The 20,689-nt window shown below is 34.7% G+C and overlaps 1 protein-coding gene across 1 annotated transcript in view; it reads right to left on the reverse strand.

Annotated features, from left to right (window-relative positions):
• Positions 1-10,019: 10,019 nt before the first annotated feature.
• Positions 10,020-20,689, reverse strand: part of LOC114637332 (vomeronasal type-2 receptor 116-like) — a 14,940-nt gene continuing 4,270 nt past the window's right edge. Inside the window, exons 2-6 of the mRNA XM_028785565.1 lie at positions 17,684-17,990; positions 16,521-17,327; positions 15,252-15,467; positions 13,199-13,322; positions 10,020-10,936 (exon numbers count right to left, since the gene is read on the reverse strand). Coding sequence (XP_028641398.1) covers positions 10,020-10,936; positions 13,199-13,322; positions 15,252-15,467; positions 16,521-17,327; positions 17,684-17,990 — 2,371 coding nt within the window. The remainder of the gene's footprint in view (positions 10,937-13,198; positions 13,323-15,251; positions 15,468-16,520; positions 17,328-17,683; positions 17,991-20,689) is intronic.

Below are 20,689 nucleotides of genomic sequence, written 5' to 3' on the forward strand. Positions count from 1 at the left end.
TAGCCAAAGGCACTATGATTTCATCCAATACTTCAGGTAGCAAGAGGTCAGGCTTGATGTCCTCTTGGGGTGAATTGGCTAAAAAGAAGAAGCAGTAAACTTTCCATATGAAAACAGCTTAGGCTGATGCCCAAGGATTGCATCAGAGGAAGCCAACTAAATGAATAAACAAATGACCAAAAAGAATGGACTGCAGGTATAATTACTAAAATATATGCTTTCAAAAATCAAAATATGTAAATGTATGTACTCCTGGACTGTAGTCTTTTCAAGTCTAAGACATTTACGTCTATAGTATATGTAAAAAAGCATACCAATATTGGGTCAACATACACAAGAAAAACTAAGTAAGTTTTTTCCTCACTTTAGAAAAATGAATGGCCTTCTTGTTTTATTTATTTTATTGTACAATATTTTATTTATTTTTATTAGATATTTTATTTATCTACATTTCAAATGTTATCCCCTTTCCCAGTTTCCCTTACACAAACCTCCTATCCCATTCCCCTGCTTCTATGAGGGTGCTCCCCCAACCACCTAACAACTTCTGACTCTCCATCCTGGCATTCCCCTACACTAGGGCATCAAGCTTCACAGGACCAAGGGCCTTTCCTCCACTGATGTCTGAAAAGGCCATCTTCTGCTACATATGCTGCTGTAGCCATGGTTCACTCCATGTGTACTCTTTGTTTGGCAGTTTAGTCCCTGGGAGCACTGCAGGATCTGGTTGGTTGATATTGTTGTTCTTACTAAGGGGTTGAAAACCCCTTCAGTTCCTTCAGTCCTTTCTCTAATACCTCCAATGGGGTCCCCATGCTCAGTCCAATACTTGGCTGCAAGCATCCATCTCTGTATTTGTCAGGCTCTGGCAGAGCCTCTCAAGAAACAGCTATAACAGTGTCCAATCAGCAAGCACTTCTTGCCATCCACAATAGTGTTAGCATTTGGTGTCAGTATGTAGTATGGATCCCCAGCTGGGGTACTCTCTGGATGGTCTTTCCTTCAGTCTCTGCTCAACACTTTTTCTCCATATTTCCTCCTATGAGTTCCCCCTTCTAAGAAGAACTGAAGCATCCACACTTTGGTCTACCTTTTTCTTGAGCTCCATGTAGTCTATGGGTATCTTGGGTATTCTGAGCTTTTGGGCTAATATCCACTTATAAGTGAGTGCATATCATGTGTGTTCCTTTTGACTAGACTACTTCACTCAGCATGATATTGTCTAGTTCCATTCATTTGCCTAATAATTTCATGATGTCATTGTTTATAATAGTTGACTAGTACTCCATTTTGCAAATGTACCATGTTTTCTGTATCTATTACTCTGCTGAAGGACATCTGGGTTCTTTCTAGCTTATGGCTGTTATAAATAAGGCTGCTATGAACATAGTGGAGCATGTGTCCTTGTTATATGTTGGAGCATCTTTTAGGTATCCGCTGAGGAGTGGTATAGCTCTATCCAATTTTCTGAGGAACTGCCAGACTGATTTATAGAGTGGGTGTACGAGATTGCAATCCCATCAACAATGAAGGACACTGTTCCTCTTTCTCCACATCCTAGGCATGCGCTGTCAACTGAGTTTCTGATCTTAGACATTCTGACTGGTGTGAGGTAGAATCTCAGGATTGTTTTGATTTGCATTACCCTGTTAAGACCAGTTTTTGCTAATCAGGGATTTTTTTGTTATTCCAAATGAATTTGAGGATTGCTCTCTCTAACAATATGAAGAATCAAGTTAGAATTTTGATGGATATTGCATAGAATCTGTATATTGCTTTTGGCAATATGGTCATTTTTACTATACTAATCCTGCCAATCCACTAGCATGGGAAGTCTTTCTATCTCCTGAGGTCTTCTTTGATTTTTTTCTTCAGAGACTTGAAGCTCTTACCATACAGATCTTTTACTTGCTTGGTTAGAGTTAAACCAAGATATTTTATATTATTTGTGACTACTGTGAAGGATATTGTTTCCCTAATTTCTTTCTAAGCCCTTTATCCTTTGAATAGAGGAAGGCTACTTTAGTTTCATATCCAGCCAATTTGGTGAAGTTTTTATTAGGGAGGATCTTATGAAAAATCTTATGGATTTTTCAGAGAGGTCACTTAAGTATACTATCATAACATCTACAAATAGGGATGTCTTTACTTCCTCCATTCCAATTTGAATGTGTTTGATCTTTGTGGGGAAAATTACAGGCCGCAGCTGTGGAGTTCCAGTGGGTCTCCACTCTGCGGCAGGTCCCACATGCAGGAGGAATGTCTATGGTTTCAGCCTCCTTGAGGCTTTGGCAGTGGCAGGCCCCAATAACACAAGGAAGTCCTTGGTTCCAAAAGGGTTTATTGTCATGGTGGATGATGGATGAATCTGGAAGTACACCCCATAAAACTCAGGGCAGTCCCAAGTTATATAGGGAGGGAGAAAGGGGGAGGATCTGGGGAGGCATGCTTAATTTGCTCCACCCTCTGGCCTTCATTAGTATGTAAATCCCTAGGCCCTGAGGCCTCTAGTCACACCCTCTAGCTGTGCACTTTGGGAGGGGCTGTAATGGCCTGCCTACGTGACTGAGTTTTATGGAGACCAGACTGCTTTTGAGGACCCTGGGTTCTAGGGGCGCGCCGAACTCCTGTCAGTTCTCACGCAGAGTCTCGGGGTTCTAGGCAGCTGCCCAACCATGACCCAGAATACCCTTACGCAGACCGACAGATTTCCTCTTGTTGCCTAATTGCTCTGGCTAGAAATTTGAGTACTATATTGAATAGACAGGAAAGAATGGACAGCCTTGTCTTGTCCCTGATTTTAGTGGGATTGCTTCAAATTTCTTTTAGTTTAGTTTGATTCTGGCTATTGGTTTGTTGTATTTTACTTTTATTATGTTTATAGGTTTGGACTTTGAATTTCTGATCTATCCAATACTTTTAACATGAAGGTGTGTTGTATACTGTGAAGGGCTTTTTCATCATCTAATGAGATAATTATGTGTTTTTTCTCTAAGTATGTTTATTTAGTGGATTAATTTGATGATGTATTTGCCTATATTGAACAATCCCTGCATTCCTGAAATGAAGCTTATTTAATCATGGTGAATGATGGTTTAATATGTTCTTGGATTTGGTTTGCAAGAGTTTTATTGAGTATTTTTTCAACAATATTCATGAAAGAAATTGTTGGAAGTTCTTTTTCTTTTTTTGGGTCCTTGTATGGTTTAGGTATCAGTGGAACTGTTGCTTCATAGAGCATAATGAGTAGTGTTCTTTTTGTTTCTATTTTACAGAATAGTTTGAGAAGTATTGGTATTCGGTATTCCTTGAAGCTCTGATAGAATTCTGCACTAAAATTATCTGGTTCTTGTCTTCTTTTTGATGGGGAGACTTTTATTGAATGCTTCTATTTCTTTGGGAGTTATGGCATTATTTGGAAAGTTTTTCTCATCTTAATTTAACTTTGGCACCTGGTATATGTTTAGAAAATCATCCATTTCATCTACATTTTCCAGTACTGTTGAGTATAGGATTTGTAGTAAGACCTAATGATTCTTTTGAATTTCTTTGGTTTCTGTTGTTATGTCCTCCTTTTTTGCTTCTGAATTTGTTAATTTGGATACTATCTCTGTTAGTCTGTGCCCTCTGATTAGTCTGGCCAAGGGTTTAACTTGTTGATTTTCTTGAAGAACCAACTCCTGGTTTTGTGTATATATATATATATATATATATATATATATATATATATATATGTATGTATATTCTATCTTTGTTTCTACTTGGTTAATTTCAGCTCTGAGTTTGATTATTTCCTGCTGTCCACTCCTCTTGGATGCATTTGCTTCATTGTTTTCTAGAACTTTAAGAAGTACTGCTAAGCTATTGGTGTATACTCTCTCCATTTTATTTATGGATGCACTCCGAGTTATGAGTTTTCCTCTTAGCACTGCTTTCATTGTGTCCCTTAAATTTGATTATGTTTTGCCTTCATTTTTCTTAAATTCTAAAAATTCTTTAATTTCTTTACTTGTTCCCTGACCAACTTATCATTGAGTAGAGAATTTTTCAGCTTCCATGTGTACATGAGACTCCTGTTGTTTTTGTTGTTACTGAAGAACAGTCTTAATCTGTGGTGATTCAATAGGATGCATGGATTATTTCAATCTTCTTGTATCAGTTGAGGCTTGTTTTCTGTCAAAGTATGTGGTCAGTTATGGAGAAGGTGCCATGAGGTGCTGAGAAGAGGCTTTTTTTTTTAAGTGAAATATTCTGTAGATATCTGTTAAATGATTTGGTTCATAACTTCTGTTAGATTCACTGTGTCTCTTTTTAGATTCTGTTTCCATGATCTGTCATTTGGTGAGAGTAGGGTGTTGAAGTCTCCCACTATCATTGTGTGAGGTTCAATGTATACTTTGATCTTCAGTAACATTTCTTTTACAAATGTGGGTGCCCTTGCATTTGGGGCATACATGTCCTGAATTGAGACTTCCTCTGGATGGATTTTTCCTTTGCTGGGTATGAAGTGTTCTTCGCCATCTTTTTCGTGACTTTTGGTTGAAAGTCTATTTTATTGGATAGTAGAATGGCTACTCCAGCTTGTTTCTTGGGACCATTTACTTAGATAGTATTTTCTAGCATTTTACTTTGAAGTAATATCTCTCTTTGTCACTAAAATGAGTTTCCTGTATGCAGCAAAACGCTGGGTCCTGTTTATGTATCCAGTTTGCCAGTACATCTGTTTTTATTGGGAAACTGAGTCCATTGATATTGAGAGACATTAAGGATGAATGATTGTTCCTTCCAGTTATTTTTGTTGTTAAAGATGTTATTATGTTTGTCTGGTTCTCTTCTTTTGGGTCTGTTGTGAGAAGACTAATTTTTTTCTATCTCTTGAGTTTTGTTTCCTTCCTTGTATTGGAGTTTTAACTCTATTATCCTCTGTAGATCTGGATTAGTGGAGAGTTATTGGTTAAGTTTGGTTTTGTTTCTCCATCTACAATAATTGAGGGCATTGCTGGGTATAGTAGCCTTGGCTTCATTTGTGGTTTTTAGGGTCTGTATGACATCTGTCCAAGATCTTCTAGCTTTTAGATTCCCTGTTGAGAAGTCTGGTATAATTCTGCTTGATCTGACTTTATATATTACTTGACCATTTCCCCTTCAACTTTTAATATTCTTTCTTTGTTCTTTGCATTTGGTGTTTTGATTATTAGGTGAGGGGAGTAATTTCTTTTCTGCTTCAATCTGTTTGATGTTCTGTAAGCTTTTTTAGGTTTATGGGCATCTCATTCTGTAGGTTAGAGAAATTTTCTTCTTTAATTTTGTTGAAGATGTTTATTGGCCTTTTGAGTTGGGAGTCTTCACTCTGTTCTATACATATCATTCTTACATTTGGTCTTTTCATTGTGTCCTCGATTTCTTGAATGCTTTGAGTTAGGAGCTTTTTGCTTTTTGTTTTTTCTTTGACTGTTGTGTCAATGTCTTCTATGGTATCTTCTACACCTAACATTTTTTCTTCCATCTCTTGCATTCTTCTGGTGATGCTTGCATCTGTAACTCTTGATCTCTTTCCAAGGTTTTCTATCGCCAAGGTTATCTTCCTTTTACTTTATTATATTGTTTCTATTTCCACTTTAATTCCTTCACCTGTTTGATTGTGTTTTCCTATATTTCTTTAGGAGATTCATGTATTTCCTCTTTAACAGGCTTCTACTTGTGTATCCATGTTCTCCTTTATATCTTTAAGGGAGTTATTTTTGTCTTATTTAAAGTCCTCTATCATATTCATGATATGGGATTTTAGATCATAATCTTGCTTTTCAGATGTGTTGGGGTATCCAGAGCTTACTGTGGTGGGAGATCTGTGTTCTGATCTTTCTAAGCAGCATTATGGTCTTGTGGATCCCAGTATTATGGGATCACAGAGAAAGCTGGACTCCCAGGAGTTCTGACACAATCAGGATCACAAGACCACAGGCTCACAGGCTCATAGAAAGGACACACACCAGTCAGAGACAACAAGGGCAGTTGGCACTAGAGATAACCAGATGGCAAGAATCAATCTGACTGTAATACACTTCTCTTTCCTAGGCTGGTGCCATTTTTTCCTATGTTGGACCCCTTACCTGGTCTGTAGCTCTCCATAGAAGGTATCCATGACACTGCCATCAACAATGTTATAGGGTCTTCAAGAAAATCTAGGCTTTCCGTTCATAGCATCGTGTAATGGCTTCTCTTGATGTCCCTTCACCCACACCTAGCTTCAGTGGCTTTTCTTATCCAAGAACGAAGATTCCACAATGGATTTCTTGCTTTCCTGACTATGAAGCCTGGACCATGGGGCTGAAACTTCCAACTTCCTCTACTTCCTGGGGCTAGAACATGGCCTCCTCATCCACATAACTTTTCCTCAGCTTTCTATTTTTCATGACTTCCTTCACCACTTAAGCTTATCTTTAATTCCTTTTCATAAGCTGAAAAACTAGCTTTGTGGAGTATTGCCATGTGGTCAACACTCCCTTTATTCCATTTAGCATGAGGCTTTTCTTCAATCATTTAATCTGTGATTACTGGACTTTGCTCCATCATAGTTCCATGTGATCCAATTTTCCTCAAACTACATTTTGTGTTTCTTTTATTGTTCATCTTGCCCCTTTACATTATAAACCTTCATAAGAAAGGCCATTAATAAATCATACTGGGCTATCAATACTAGGTGGGTTTGAAATCTATTGGGCCAGTGTTATCAATTCAAAACTCTTGAACTTATCCTTGGAAATTTTTTTTTTGGCAAGGGTAGAAAGCATATACATTATTCCCCAAAATATCAAAAGAACTGTTTCTAGGCCACTTATCAAATATTTTTCCACTCTGAAACATTTTGAGTCAGATTGTCATAATTTACAACTGTCTTCCATACTCCTCTAGTGTATTCCATTAAGTTCCATTTTTAGTATTTAAATGCATTCCTAGTCCATGGTCTCAAATTCCAAATTTCACCAACATGAACCATACATTGTCATGCATACAGTAATATCCCACTCCCTGTTACTAACATTTATCTTTGTAATAAGTCTATTAGTGTGAAAAGAAACCATGACCATGTAACTCTTATTCACAAAACAATACAAAAACTATTTATTTTGGTCTTGTCTGCAGTTTCTGGCAGTAAGTCCAGTTTCATCATGAAAGGAAGCTTAGCAGCATGCAGGCATACATGCTACCGGACTAGTAGAAAATTCTACACCAAGGTCAGCAGAAAGTAGGAACAGGGAAACTAGGCTTTAAGTGGTCTTTTTGGAACCTCAAAGCCCACCTGCAGTGACACACTTCTCAGAATGCCACACCTACACATCCTTTCCAACATGCAACTCTCTATTACCCTATGGGGGACAACTTTTTAAAAATTAACTCATTTACTTTTTGTGTTTTTCCTTGGTAAAAAGCAGAGTACCTGCCACTACTAAGACCACTAGCCTAGATGTGGGAATGCTCTGGGTAGGCACCACCTTAAATTCTCAATCTTCAGTAAGTTGTGTAAGCTTCTGCAGAAATAGAGCCATCCCATAATTTTGTGAAGATTAATCTTTAGTTTTGTCAATAGTCTGGATTGTTTGTGGGTTCCCATGGTCCAGGACTCCATTAGCCATCAACTCAACTAGATATAAATAATATACGCGCAGTACTGCAAGCTTCATTTGGTGAAAAGAAATGACTAGTTTTGGCTCAGTCTTCCTCATTATTTATCTACTTGGTTTAGATACTCTTCCTCTATGCGTATGATTTAACAAGTTTTTACTATATCAGGCTTCCATTATACTCCCCAATGGCCCTTAATTTTAGCTGTCTTTTCTAATGTTCCCACCTTTGTTCTTATATTCTCAACTCCATCCCTCCCTTCCCTCTTTCTGTACTTTTGGTTTTCCCTTTCTAGGACCTTGATTCATCTTCCATAATTATCTACCCTATTTTTTTTCTAGAAACATTTATCTAGTGTCCCAAGTCCCTCACTATATAACAAACCTATGAGGATTTATGGATGGTATATTGGTTTTTACTGATTTAATTGCTAATATCCACATGGAGGTGAACATTTATGATATTTGTCTTTCTGGGTCTCTGTTCTTAACTGAGGATACTTTTCTAGACTGACTCATCTGTCTGAAAATTTCAAGACATCACCTTTTAATAACATCCCATTAATACTGTATTGTTTGTGCATTTTCTTTATCCATTCATCTGTTAAGGGAATATAGATTGCTTCTATTTAATGACTATTATAAATAGAGCAGTGATGAATATGATTGAGCAAGGGTCTCTGAAAGTGAATGAAACTTGTTTTGGTTATATGACTAAATATACCAAATATAACTGGGTTATCAGATACACTGAAGCCTATAATCATGAGGAATTGCCACACTAAGTTCCATAGTAGCAGTATAAATTTTCAGTCCCATCTGTAGTAGAGGTGTGTTTCTTTTATTCGACATCTGTGTCAGTATGAGCTATCATTTGTGCTACTGATCTTGACCAATTTGATATTTGAAACATGAAATATCAAGATGATTTTGATTTGCACTTCCACAATATCTGAAGATATAGAACATTTCTATAAGTGTCTGTAAGCCATTTGAGATTTCTTATTTAAGTATTTCTATTTAGAACTTTATCCCATTTTTAATTACATTACTTTATTTGCTTTCTTTTCAGATAGTTTTTTTTTTATTTCTTTAGTTATTTTAGATATAATTTCACTTTCAAATCTACAGTTGGTAAAAATCTTTTCCCATCTCCACGTTTCTGCTTTTTCCAATTAGACTAGCCTTTGGCATGACTAAGACTTTTAGTTTCCTTAGGTCCCATTTATTAGTTAATGCTTTTAATGCCTGTGCTATTCATATTCTGCCAAATACAACATTGTTTCCTCAGTTTTTCTTTTATCAGGTTCACTGTACATAGTTTTATGTAGAGGTTTTTGGTCCATATGAAGTTACATTTTCATAATATGATGATAAACAATGGAAAATGGGTAGAAACTAAATTGTAAACTTCATCAAATACAACATTTAATAGAATATAAATAAATTCAGGATGAAGAGAATAGACAAATGGTCATTTAGGTGCTGATAGAGAAATCCAAGTGAGGATAGAATTAAGTGGACTACAGTTTCCTTTATGAGAAATTTAACCACAGTCTAAATAGACAATTCATGTAGTTCTAATTTGGTTATGCTCATTGATGGGCAATTGCTTCTGTTTTAAAATACAATCCTAAACCATTCTATATGCTAAATTCTATTTAAAACCACCATACAACGGATTGTCAAACTGTTGTCAACATAGAAGACTTCATTGAAGTATGACAGTCTGATATTTTTCTTTGTAAACAGATAAGTGAAATTAAAGCATAATAAATTAGTAAACTGTGTTGAGGAATTCAAAAGTACATTGATGTACATGTACAAATGTTTCTATTGAAATGAATGTAAAAATGTAAAACAAAACTAAAATCTCTATCAATCTTGAACTTACCACAGAAGAATAAAGAGGAAATTACATTTGTATTAGAATCCAATTTTAAAATTATTAAGACCTATTTTAAAAACACAAGAGTATGAGAGAATAAATATGGATGTCATAAGAATTATATCTATAACAAAATTAACCATCTGTATAAAAGGCTAATATAAAACATTCAAACATAGACACAAATAGTAGGACACATCATTAATCTGTAAACTTCAGATGCAAGGTTAATCATGTCTCTATGAATTTAAGGTTATTGTGCCCTAGACATTTATTTGAAGGACAAACAGGGATATTCAGTTATTTCTTATAACACAAAAACACTACAAAATTGAGTTCAAACATGAAAATATTGAGGGGTCCAATGTAAAGAAATTTTAAGATAGTTAGGTGAAAAAAATAATAGTCATAGACTCAAATCTCATACTATATCTGCGCAATTGATATTTTGCATAATATAAAACTGGCTTATATTCTTGTATAATGAATATTTTGAAGTTTCAACTTGGTTAACATGGTTTATTTCTTCTTGAATATGCTGTGTCCCTATATGATGAGTTCTGGTCTGGTCGTAACAAAATAATGTAGCACTTGGGGGCAAAGATGAAGCCTAAGATCCCTGCACTAGAAGCAAAGATAGAAAAGACTTGCATAGCTATCATGACCTTCCCTTTGGTGCTGTGGTAGACAGGTAGGAAGGTAACCCAGACACAGAAAAATACCTGCATACTAAATGACAAGAATTTTGCTTCATTGAAAGTATCTGGAAGATTCCTGGATAAGAAGGCCATGACACAGCTTCCAAGTGCCAAGAAGCAGAGGTAACCCAGGATGCAGTGAAAGAAAACAGCTGAACCGTTATTGCATATAATAAGGATGTGGCCATGTTCAGAATGTGGATCTTGATCAAGGAAGGGAGGAGAGGTTCCGAGATAGATTCCACAAAGCACAATTTGGATCAGGGTACAGATAGGAATTATGTAGTTTGGGGCCCTTGATACCATTAACCACCTCATTATTCTCCCTGGAAATGTGACCTTAAAAGCCATAACAACAGTAAGAGCTTTGGCCAAGACAGTAGAGAGAGCCACAGTGAAAACAATTCCAAACGTAGTCTGCTGCATGATGCAGGTTGCTGTGTTGGGATGACCAATGAAGAGCAAGGAACAAAGGAAACAGACAACAAGTGTTGTGAGCAGGATGTAACTGAGAATCCGATTATTGGCCTTGACAATTGGAGTGTCTCTGTATTTCACAAAGACCCCAAGAACTGCAAGTGTAATGGCAGAGAAACATAGGGCTATGGTAATAAGGACCATACCCAGAGGGTCATTATATGCAAGAAAGCTCATAGATTTCTGTAGGCAATTGTTCTTCTCTGTATTTGAAAAATGAGTGTCTGGACACTTCATACACTGATCAACATCTAGTAAGAAGTAAAGACAATTTTAAGTCACTGAATAGCTACTCCCTTTTATATTAAGGCATTTATGACTACCTATAAACAGTACAGATACCTAAGTCATCTTCCTTTGCTTCAATGGGACGAATAAACAAATATGTTCAAGTGAATAATTAATAATTCATATAGTCAAACTTCATTTTATTATTTTAGTGTTTAAACATGATATAATGCATTTGGATCCAACCCAGTGCCCATTCTGTCTCTGTAGCTCCTTCCTTACAGATGTATGTTTATATTTCATATGGACTTTCCCCATCTTATCTTTCATATAGACTTATCTCCATCTTTTTAATACATACTTAACTGATTTAATGTTGAGAGTATGTTTGTGAATGTAGGACAACTCCAGAAACAAAGACACCCTCTTAAGGATTGCAATCCTAAAGACTATACTCTCTACAGAGCCGACAACAACAATTATCACTTCATATGGCCTATCTTCTTCATTATGATGTTACTAATAAAAAAGACCAATTCTTTAGTCTTTTGCATTCTGTGCTCTCTATCTTTTTTATATTGTTGCTGTTATTTTGAAAATCATCTTATGATTAAATTCTAGTGCGAGAAAATATTTAGGTTCTGATATAAAAAGCATAAAATGTTTTTTTTCAATTTTACATGTATATTTGGTACAAAAGAGATAGCCATTTGAATTTATTTTATTATAATTTTGTTCTTAAATATCAGTCATAAAGTAAATTATTTTCATTAAATTCCTTATACTAATCAAATTTGTTCATTCTCAAATGGAGCTTAGATAGGTGAACATTATTACAATCTTGAATGCTTAGAAAATACCACTACAAAAGCTATCATCATAACATAGGGAGAAATTATATAATGCTAACATAGATACAGAACTATTAATATAATTTTGGTCTTCTCAGAACTTTTTAATATTCTATTTCTCATAATAACTGAATATCATCCTCAATTTCAAAAGAAGACCATGAATTTAAAGACAGCAACAGTGAATATATGGGATAATATGCATGAAAGAAAATGGGTAAAAGATATAATCATGTTATAATGATAAAAAGGTTAAAATACCAATGATGTATTTTATTTGAAGTGCTTAACACTGATGTATTTTTCTCTTTTATGACCTATATATTATTGTAAAGCATACTAATTAAGCAAGATCATACAGTATTTGGTTGCAATGAGTGAGGTAATCTTCTATCTGCACAGAAAATGTATTCATGAAACTACATACACAAAATGTTCATATGTAGTATATATCAATGAATGGATTCATGGAAAATCAGGAAGAAATATTTCAAAAGTCATAGACAGGAAATGTGTACAGGAAAGGAATGTTTTTCTTACAGAAGAGTATTTGCACATACACTCTCACTGTAGGAGTCACCCATGTACAATACTCATAAATGCTCAAAGCAAATTTAATCCAAAGAAGAATGCTGAACATGAGCACAAAGTCCTCCAAATGCTGAGAAGCTATTTGCAAATAATTGTTTCAGAGAGGGAAAAAAAAAAAAAAAACAATGTTCTATAAGCATGCCACCATGATAGAGTTAGAGTGTTTTCCACAGACTGTAGAAACTGAAAGTATTTTGTCAAATTGGTCTCCTTAGGCTTAAAACTAAAAAGAGAAAACATAAATTTAGAGGGGTAGGTATATCTGAAAAGATTGGAGGAGAAAATATGATCACTATCCACTTTCTATTGTCACATAGAACTAATGAAATACTATTTAAAAGATTTTTCAAAATCATACAACTATAGATTCAACATTAACAGACACACACACACACACACACACACACACACATACACACACACACACACACTGGAAATGCAACTTTTAATCCCCTGTGGTATAAAATATTGTGATGGAAACAATTAATAGGAGTGTGCAAGAACTCCAAGTGATAAGTTATTCTAAGTGTCATAGAAATATGTTCCCATAATAATTTACATAGTAAAATTAAACATTTAGATAGTGGTATAGGGGGAAAGTATTTTACTATAGTTACCAATATCAGCAAAGAGTCAACAATGCTGTCATCTATGAATACCAAAGCATAAAAAAAAGCATTACTTTAAGAGAAAATAAAATATGGTATAATGTTTAAATATCTAAATTAATAAGAGAGATGGTTTGTCTCTATATTTCTCTTCAAATCTTTTCCAATTTCTTGGGTATTATAGAGCCCATTGAGAGGTTGAACTCTTTTATGTTTGAGTCCTGCATTTATTTACCTGTCTCATTAGAAATTTCATTCTCTGGACAAGGAATGCAGTCATAGCAACAGACAATTCTACCCTCCTGAGTGGCTTTCCTGAATCCTGGCCAGCAGCTCGTATAGCACACAGACTGAGGAATCTAAAAATAAAAAGATGTTTCAACATACACGGAGTTTTATGAAAAGCTGCAGTAGTCTGCCTTTGAATGTTAAACAACTTTTTGCAATACATACAGCTATGAATGTGGCAAGTTAGGTCATTAATTGTTCCAGGATTTCAAAGTTTAGTCAAAGGTCACCACTAGTTGGATAGTTTGGAATAATTACGATATAGAAGTTAAATAATTTGAAAATATGACAAGATTGGTATGTAGAAATATCAGACAGATCATGTCTCTGTACTCACTGGATTCATAGTTAAAATTTTACTTTCACTGTGATAATGCATCAAGATGGTAAACTTAACAGCATTTAAAATCATGATGGAAATAAATTGTTGGACATTTGTTTGAGGAATTTTAAGAAGAAATTTCTCTGAGGTACAAACAGACATTCTGAAATAGCTTTGAACTAATTTACAAAGAAAAAATAATAATTTCTGAATAGATCACCAATAGCCCAGTCACAATGATAAGCAGTTAATTTATGGAACTTCATGAAACTGAAAAGCTTTCAGAAAGTGAAGGATACCACCAATAAGACAAGGTAGGAGCCTATAGAATGGAAAATTTTATTCCACCTCTGTATCTGATAGAGGACTATGTCTTATGTCTAAAATGTATAAAGAACTCAGAAAACTTGGTATCACAAAAACAAATAATCTAATTTTAAATGGGGTATGGATCTAACCAAAGAATATTAAATAGAGAAAGTTCAAATGGCTGAGAAACATTTAAGAAAATGTTCATCATCTGTAGTCATCAAGTGAATGAAAAACAAAACACTTTCTACATTTTGTTTCACATGTCAGAATAGCTAAGATCAATAATACACGTGACAGTTCAGGTTGTCAAGGATGAAGAATAAGGAGAGCACTCATCCATTGCTTATAGTAAAGCAAACTTTAAGGTCACTATGGTAAACACTATGGCATTGCCTCAGCATATTGGAAACCAATGTACCAAAAGATCTTTCTATATCAATCTTGAGCATATACCCAAAGGATTATAAATGCTACCTCAAGAGTAGTTGATTAACCATGTTGATTGCTTCTTGATTCATTAGAGCCAGAAACCAACGGTAATCTAGATGTTCCATGACAGAATGGATATATTTTTTTAAATGTGGTAAACTTACACAATGTTTTATTATTCGGGTGTTAAAAATGGCATCAAGAAATTTACAGATATATTGATGGAACTAGAAAAATGTCATCTTGAGTGTGAATGTGAAAGTTTCAGATTATTACACCTTACAAAAGGAAATATGGCAACTGAAATGGGTTTTGAAGGATATTAACTCTAAGCCCATTTTTACTTTGCTCTTGATCCTTCCTGTTTGTATATAAAAATGTGATCTCTGAGCTTCCTACTTCTGGCTCTATGTGTATTGCTTGCTTCCAAACTTCCTTGCATTGATAAATAATGTTACATTGAAACCAACACTAAGAATAACTTTTTTCTGTAAATATCTGAAATGTACATAATGTTGTATCATGCTGTTTTATCACAGCAACCTAAAATAACTATTGCATTGAATTTATGATATGAATCACAAAGGAATTTTTACATCACAATAGTTTATAGGTATTTAGGAAAATAAAATTCATTCTCTCCAGTTAAATCCAGATTTTACCAAGTTCAGTAAAACTAAAGAGCACAGGAATGAACTTTGAGAGCACATTGGAACAAAACAGATTGTTACTAACCTTAGTCATGGAATCATAAAATTCCCTGCATTGTAATTCTTCTTTACTGAAATTTTATAGTGCATAAAACAATTGTAATTACTCTTTATTGATAGTGTTAAAGTAGTTGGTTTTTGTGAGCAACCCAGAATAATTATTTCTGAAATAAACACTTTTTTGTTATAAATGTAATCTCAAAGCATTAAGACAAGATGCAATTCACCTTTGTAAATCTTGTTGGCCATTGTATCAAGTGCTCAGATAAAGACAATTGTTGACCCTGGGGAGCATTCAGAGAAAAGCTTCCTACTTTTGCCTTTAGTCCAAGACCCTTTGGAAAGTTCCAGAAGTTGAAAATATCATAGTCTTCAATTAACCCCCATTTCCATTCCAAACTCATGTGGTCTCCTTTATGAATCTTCCTCAGGAAATGGTGAAGCTGAAAGAAATAAATGCACCTATATCGACACAGGATCATGTGGAAGGATATAACTGTTCAGTGGAAAGTATACCATTTTAAATTTCTGAGGTAAAAAGCAACATTATTATAGATATTAGTAAGGTTAAACAACCCCTTTTGGTAAGTGGGTTAGAATTCTGTCCGCTTCGGGAAAAACTTTGAGCCAAGACCCAGTAAACAATATTCATTTATTTTCACAATGTATTCATAGAGTCTGGTCTGTGTGTAACATGAAGGCAGAGATTTTACTTTTAAAATAATAAAAAAAAATAGTTTTAAAGGAATAATTTATGTACATAAACATTTGCTCTGTGAATGATATTGTGAAATTGAATGATCAGCTTTTGACTTCTAATATGATAAACATGAAGATGTATTTTATTTTAATTATTAGAATGAGACACTTTTGGAGCTATTAATGACATAGTCTTGATAGTTTATGTACTGGGTAGTTCCATGTCAATTTGACACAAGCTAGAGTCATCTGAAAAGGAAGAACTTCAATTGTGACAATGCGTCCATACGATCTGTCTGTAACCAAGTTTTTTAATTACTCTTGTCACGGATGGAACAACTTATTGTGTGTAGGACTATCCCAGGACTGGTAGTATATGAAAGTATATGGTAGTATTGAAAGTAGTAAACTGCACCCTTCCACAGACTATGGAAGTACCTGCCTATATATCCCTACCCTGTTTGAGTTGATGCACTGAATTCCTTAATGGGGAATACTGATGTGGAAGCATAAGCCAAATAAACACTTCACTCTCCACCATGATTTTGAGCAGGTTTTTTTCATCATAGCAATGATGTGGTGAAATCTTAGTGCATGCTTTAGTTCCTTGCTGCCTCTCTCACTACAATCATAAGGCACAAACAAATGGATCTGCATTGATCACTCACTAGAGTCTGAAAGCAAATTTGTGCTATTTTTTAAAATGCACTAAACTTTACATTACCTGGTTTGAATGACTTGGCAAACTTTCAAAATGTCACATTGCCAATATTACAATACAATGGAAGGGATTTTACCTGCCAGGGAAAGAAGACAATTTCTTCCCCTTTAATATGTGATTGCATTTGACATTGTTGAAGACTCATCTCATGAAGAGTGTAGGCCACAGCATACACAGAAGTGTATATGTTATAACTCTCCTCACTCATGCTCGTGTCAAAGATGGTTGTCGGGGACAATTCCAAGGAAGCATTTGGCTGACAGTTCTCCAAAAGTTGACAATCAAATTTAGAAAATGAGCAGTTGAAAAGTATATACCACAACTTGAGGAGATAAGGGTCTTCTGGGTATTTGGAAGGATTAACAGTTCGGATAAAATTGGAAAATTCAAAACTCTCCTCATAGTGGTGTGAAAAAATGAGACTCCCATGGAATGAGTCTAGCAGAAAATAATCAGCATGCTTTGTACTATCCCATTGTGATCTCATGATCCAGACTTTCTGTGTTATTAATTGTTGACCTAGATTGCTCATTAAACCTTGGAGAGAATCAGTGTCCCCATAAATAATAAAAACATTGGCCAATGATTCCTGTATCTTCTTTAAATTTTTCCAGAAATTATAAGAAAATGAAGTCCAGGTGGCTGGGATCATTTCCACAACAGCTAGACATATTCTATTCCTATCCATTTCTTCTCTCAAGTGTGACAATATCTGAGTCCCTTTGTGATCATCTATGAGAAGCAGGCCAACCCAGGACCAATTGAAATGAAGCAGGAGAGAGACCATGGCAAGTGACAGAGATGTGTCATTCGAAGCCATTTGATAGAGAGAAGAAAACTGATCTCTGTCATTCAAGATAGGATCTGAAGGCCCAAAAGTGAGCTGAAGAGAAAATAGAATTGCAACTAAGAGGAAGAATATTTGTATCAAACATAATCTCAGTCCTGAAGCAAAAGATGGAAATGGTGGCTATTAATATGGTTTCTATCTGATTAAAAATATAAGTCTCTATTACTGATGTTTCCGGAAAATTACAGACAATTCTTTCATGTTCTATAACCTTCCTGTGTACTCCACACTAACCTTCCTCTAGACCACACAAAGAAAAAAAAATGTGGATTGAGCACCTATTGCATGGGAAATTAATTAAGTTAAGAGATAATTTAAGTGTCTTCTTTTTTAACCACTGCAGAAACCTGAAATGGTCACAAGGCATACCTAGAACTTTGTTTCCACACAATAATCTCCCTCACCTGTGGGAACTTGTACAGTTGCAGTAGTGTCCCAATCTGGGCAGACGTTGCCCATGATGTACCTGTTAGTGCAGCAGCTGACTTTCTATTCATTCTACAGTTGTAATTAGGCATGAAGTTTCTCTGCCCTGTGAGCCAAGTCAAAGTACTCATAAGAGTGTTCTTTTCAGTGTATGGGACATTATAAACATCAAATCCCAGGGTTATGTTGGGTAGAAGATGAGAATTCCTATTGATCTCTTCAATAGCAAATACCAAGGCCAGAACAAACTGGTAGTTCTTAAACTTATACCTGAACAGATGACATAAAAACACATGGGAGCAAGACATAAAGTGCAAATATTGGAGATAAAAAATGTAATAAATTTTATGGTTCTAATGCCTTTTACTATAAAATTAATATTTTACTAGTCCAAAGCATGCTTGAAATAAAATATGTTTTTACATTATGATTATTTAATATCCAGTAGAGATGATAGTTGTTACCAAAATTCCTTAAATCTTTTATTTACCTATTTCTCAGGTGTGGCTAACAATAAAAATTATGCCTACAAATAAAGGAAAAAGTCCTCACAAAATATCAGATTTCCTGGTACTTGAATCATTTAGGCTCTGTGATTAGGAAAACCCTGGGTTTCTTATTTTGCTACTCTGTTTTCCAAGACAGCATGTTAAAAAATAAACACCAGGTAAATTTATCCCATGTGAGGTATTCAGTGTCATTTCACTATTTTTATCTTACTGTCTACTTTTACTATGTAATATGTGTGTGTGTGTGTGTGTGTGTGTTCACATTGATGCACATGCATACATTTGAATATATGCGAACAAGTATAAGTAAAAAACAACCTTCAGGGTCAGTCCTAGCTTTCCACATTTTTAGCTCAGAATTTTTACCTTGGGAATTTTTATTAGATTTTTAAGGTTTCATAAAACGGTTTCCATATAATCTCCAACTCCTCTAGTATATCCAAATTCCAACACCCTGCCTTCCCTACCCACTCAAATTTGAACCTCTTTTTTTATTATTTATCAAGACTAGTCAATGCTTCATATATATATATATATATATATATATATATATATATATATATATGTGTGTGTGTGTGTGTGTGTGTGTGTGTGTGTATGCTTTTGCATTTAAGTATGGATTATGGATTATCTACAAAAGAAATCACTCTTACAAAAACAAATATGAAATAACTATTCTACTTCTAGGTATTATGAATTGACAATAGCTCCATTGTTATGGGTGAGACTTCATGTCCACCTCTTATCTGAAAGACAGGATGTAGTCTAGCTTGAGATTCCATAAGGTTTGTACATGATATTATAGGCACTATGAATTTGTCTGTGCAACTGCCTTGTTCTATCTGAAAGACATTATTTCCCTATATACATTTAGTATTTCTGTCTCTTACATTCCTTCTGCCCCAGCTTTTGCAGTGCAGTATAGATATTCTACTTAAACCTGAGAATTACACAGACTCTTATTTTCTATACCATGATCAATTATGGGTCTTTGTGAAAACCATCATCTACTCCAAATAGCAGCTTCTCTAGGAAGCATTTAGATAAATATTAACCTATGTTAATAATAATAAATTAGGTGATTAATTAGTAATAGTAGTAGCAGAATAATAGTAGGTTCTTTGGTAGTATCTATGATCTCTGTAACAAACGATTCTTAGCCCACCAATAGTGTCATATATGGGGTTCATATGGTTGAATGGGCTTTAATTCTAAACATAAAGTGGTTGGTGAGTGTTCTGATGTTCAATCCACTTATACAAAGATGGACATGTCTTACCTGGCTACTCACTATTGCAGCTATAAAGGTTCGCATTTAGGTAAGATTTATCATTCTTATAGTATTATGCATAGCACTTTCCAATACTAAGAAAGCTAGCCAGTGAAGATGCTTTCTCAGATTAGTATAACTTAACATCTACATGTTGAAAATAGGATCTTCCAGTCAAGATTATAATTCCAATTGTAGACTATTAGTCTATGAATGTATGTGTATAAGCTGTTACAATACTATCTAGTTTCCATGGCTTTTCAAAAATGTCTTTATTTTAATTATCCAGTACATGTTTTCATCGTCTAATCTGTTTTCCCATTTGCCACCTCAAGCAGGCCTTCCCCCATTCTATTCAATCCATTTATTTTTTTATACCATTGCTTCTTTTCTCCCATCTTTTGAAAGATACCTGCCCCCAACAATGTCCATGGCCCTTAGAAATTTCCTGCTGCTTAAGTATATTCCAAATGAAACATAACTATTTGAACATAAACACACATAAAGGAGAAAAATAACTTATTACCTTTATAACTGTACATCCAGTTAACTTGATGAGAATGATGGTTTTCAGCTCTCTTATTTATCTCTTAATATCATATTTTCATTTTTCTTAGCAAGTGATAATATTCCATTGTAGATAGATAGACAGACAGACAGACAGACAGACAGACAGACAGACAGATAGATAGATAGATAGATAGATAGATAGATAGATAGATAGATAGATAGATATCCCTCCTCAGCATATGCCTGGCTATGTGGCAGGAAAACTCCCAGGGATTGTCTTGTGTTTGTCTCCAATCCTCTAAGGAATCACTGGTTCAAAAGTGTTCACTCAAGTTTCTGGAGATCTGTATTCTGGTCCTTAAACTTGTACTTGAAATCTTATCCTTTCTGAACTATATCCTCATCTTTATAATCAATAATGAAGAAAGTAACTTATTCTCTGCAAGATCACAAATTCCATGTATATAGAATAATTTACATTCACATTAGAATAAAAGTGTTCAAAAAAGAAATATTTTTTGAAGGTTATATTTTTTATTTCATATCTAAATACTTCAAACCAGATACACTTTAGGATTTCACAGAAAATCAGTCTTATTTTATCATGTTTAGGGATCCATATGGAAGAATGTTGTCTTTAGACATGAGGACAAAAGGAAAGAAGAAAGAAAGAAAGAAAG

This window comes from Grammomys surdaster, unplaced genomic scaffold, assembly GCF_004785775.1.
Source record: "Grammomys surdaster isolate TR1022 unplaced genomic scaffold, NIH_TR_1.0 125276, whole genome shotgun sequence".
Classification (NCBI taxonomy): domain Eukaryota; kingdom Metazoa; phylum Chordata; class Mammalia; order Rodentia; family Muridae; genus Grammomys; species Grammomys surdaster.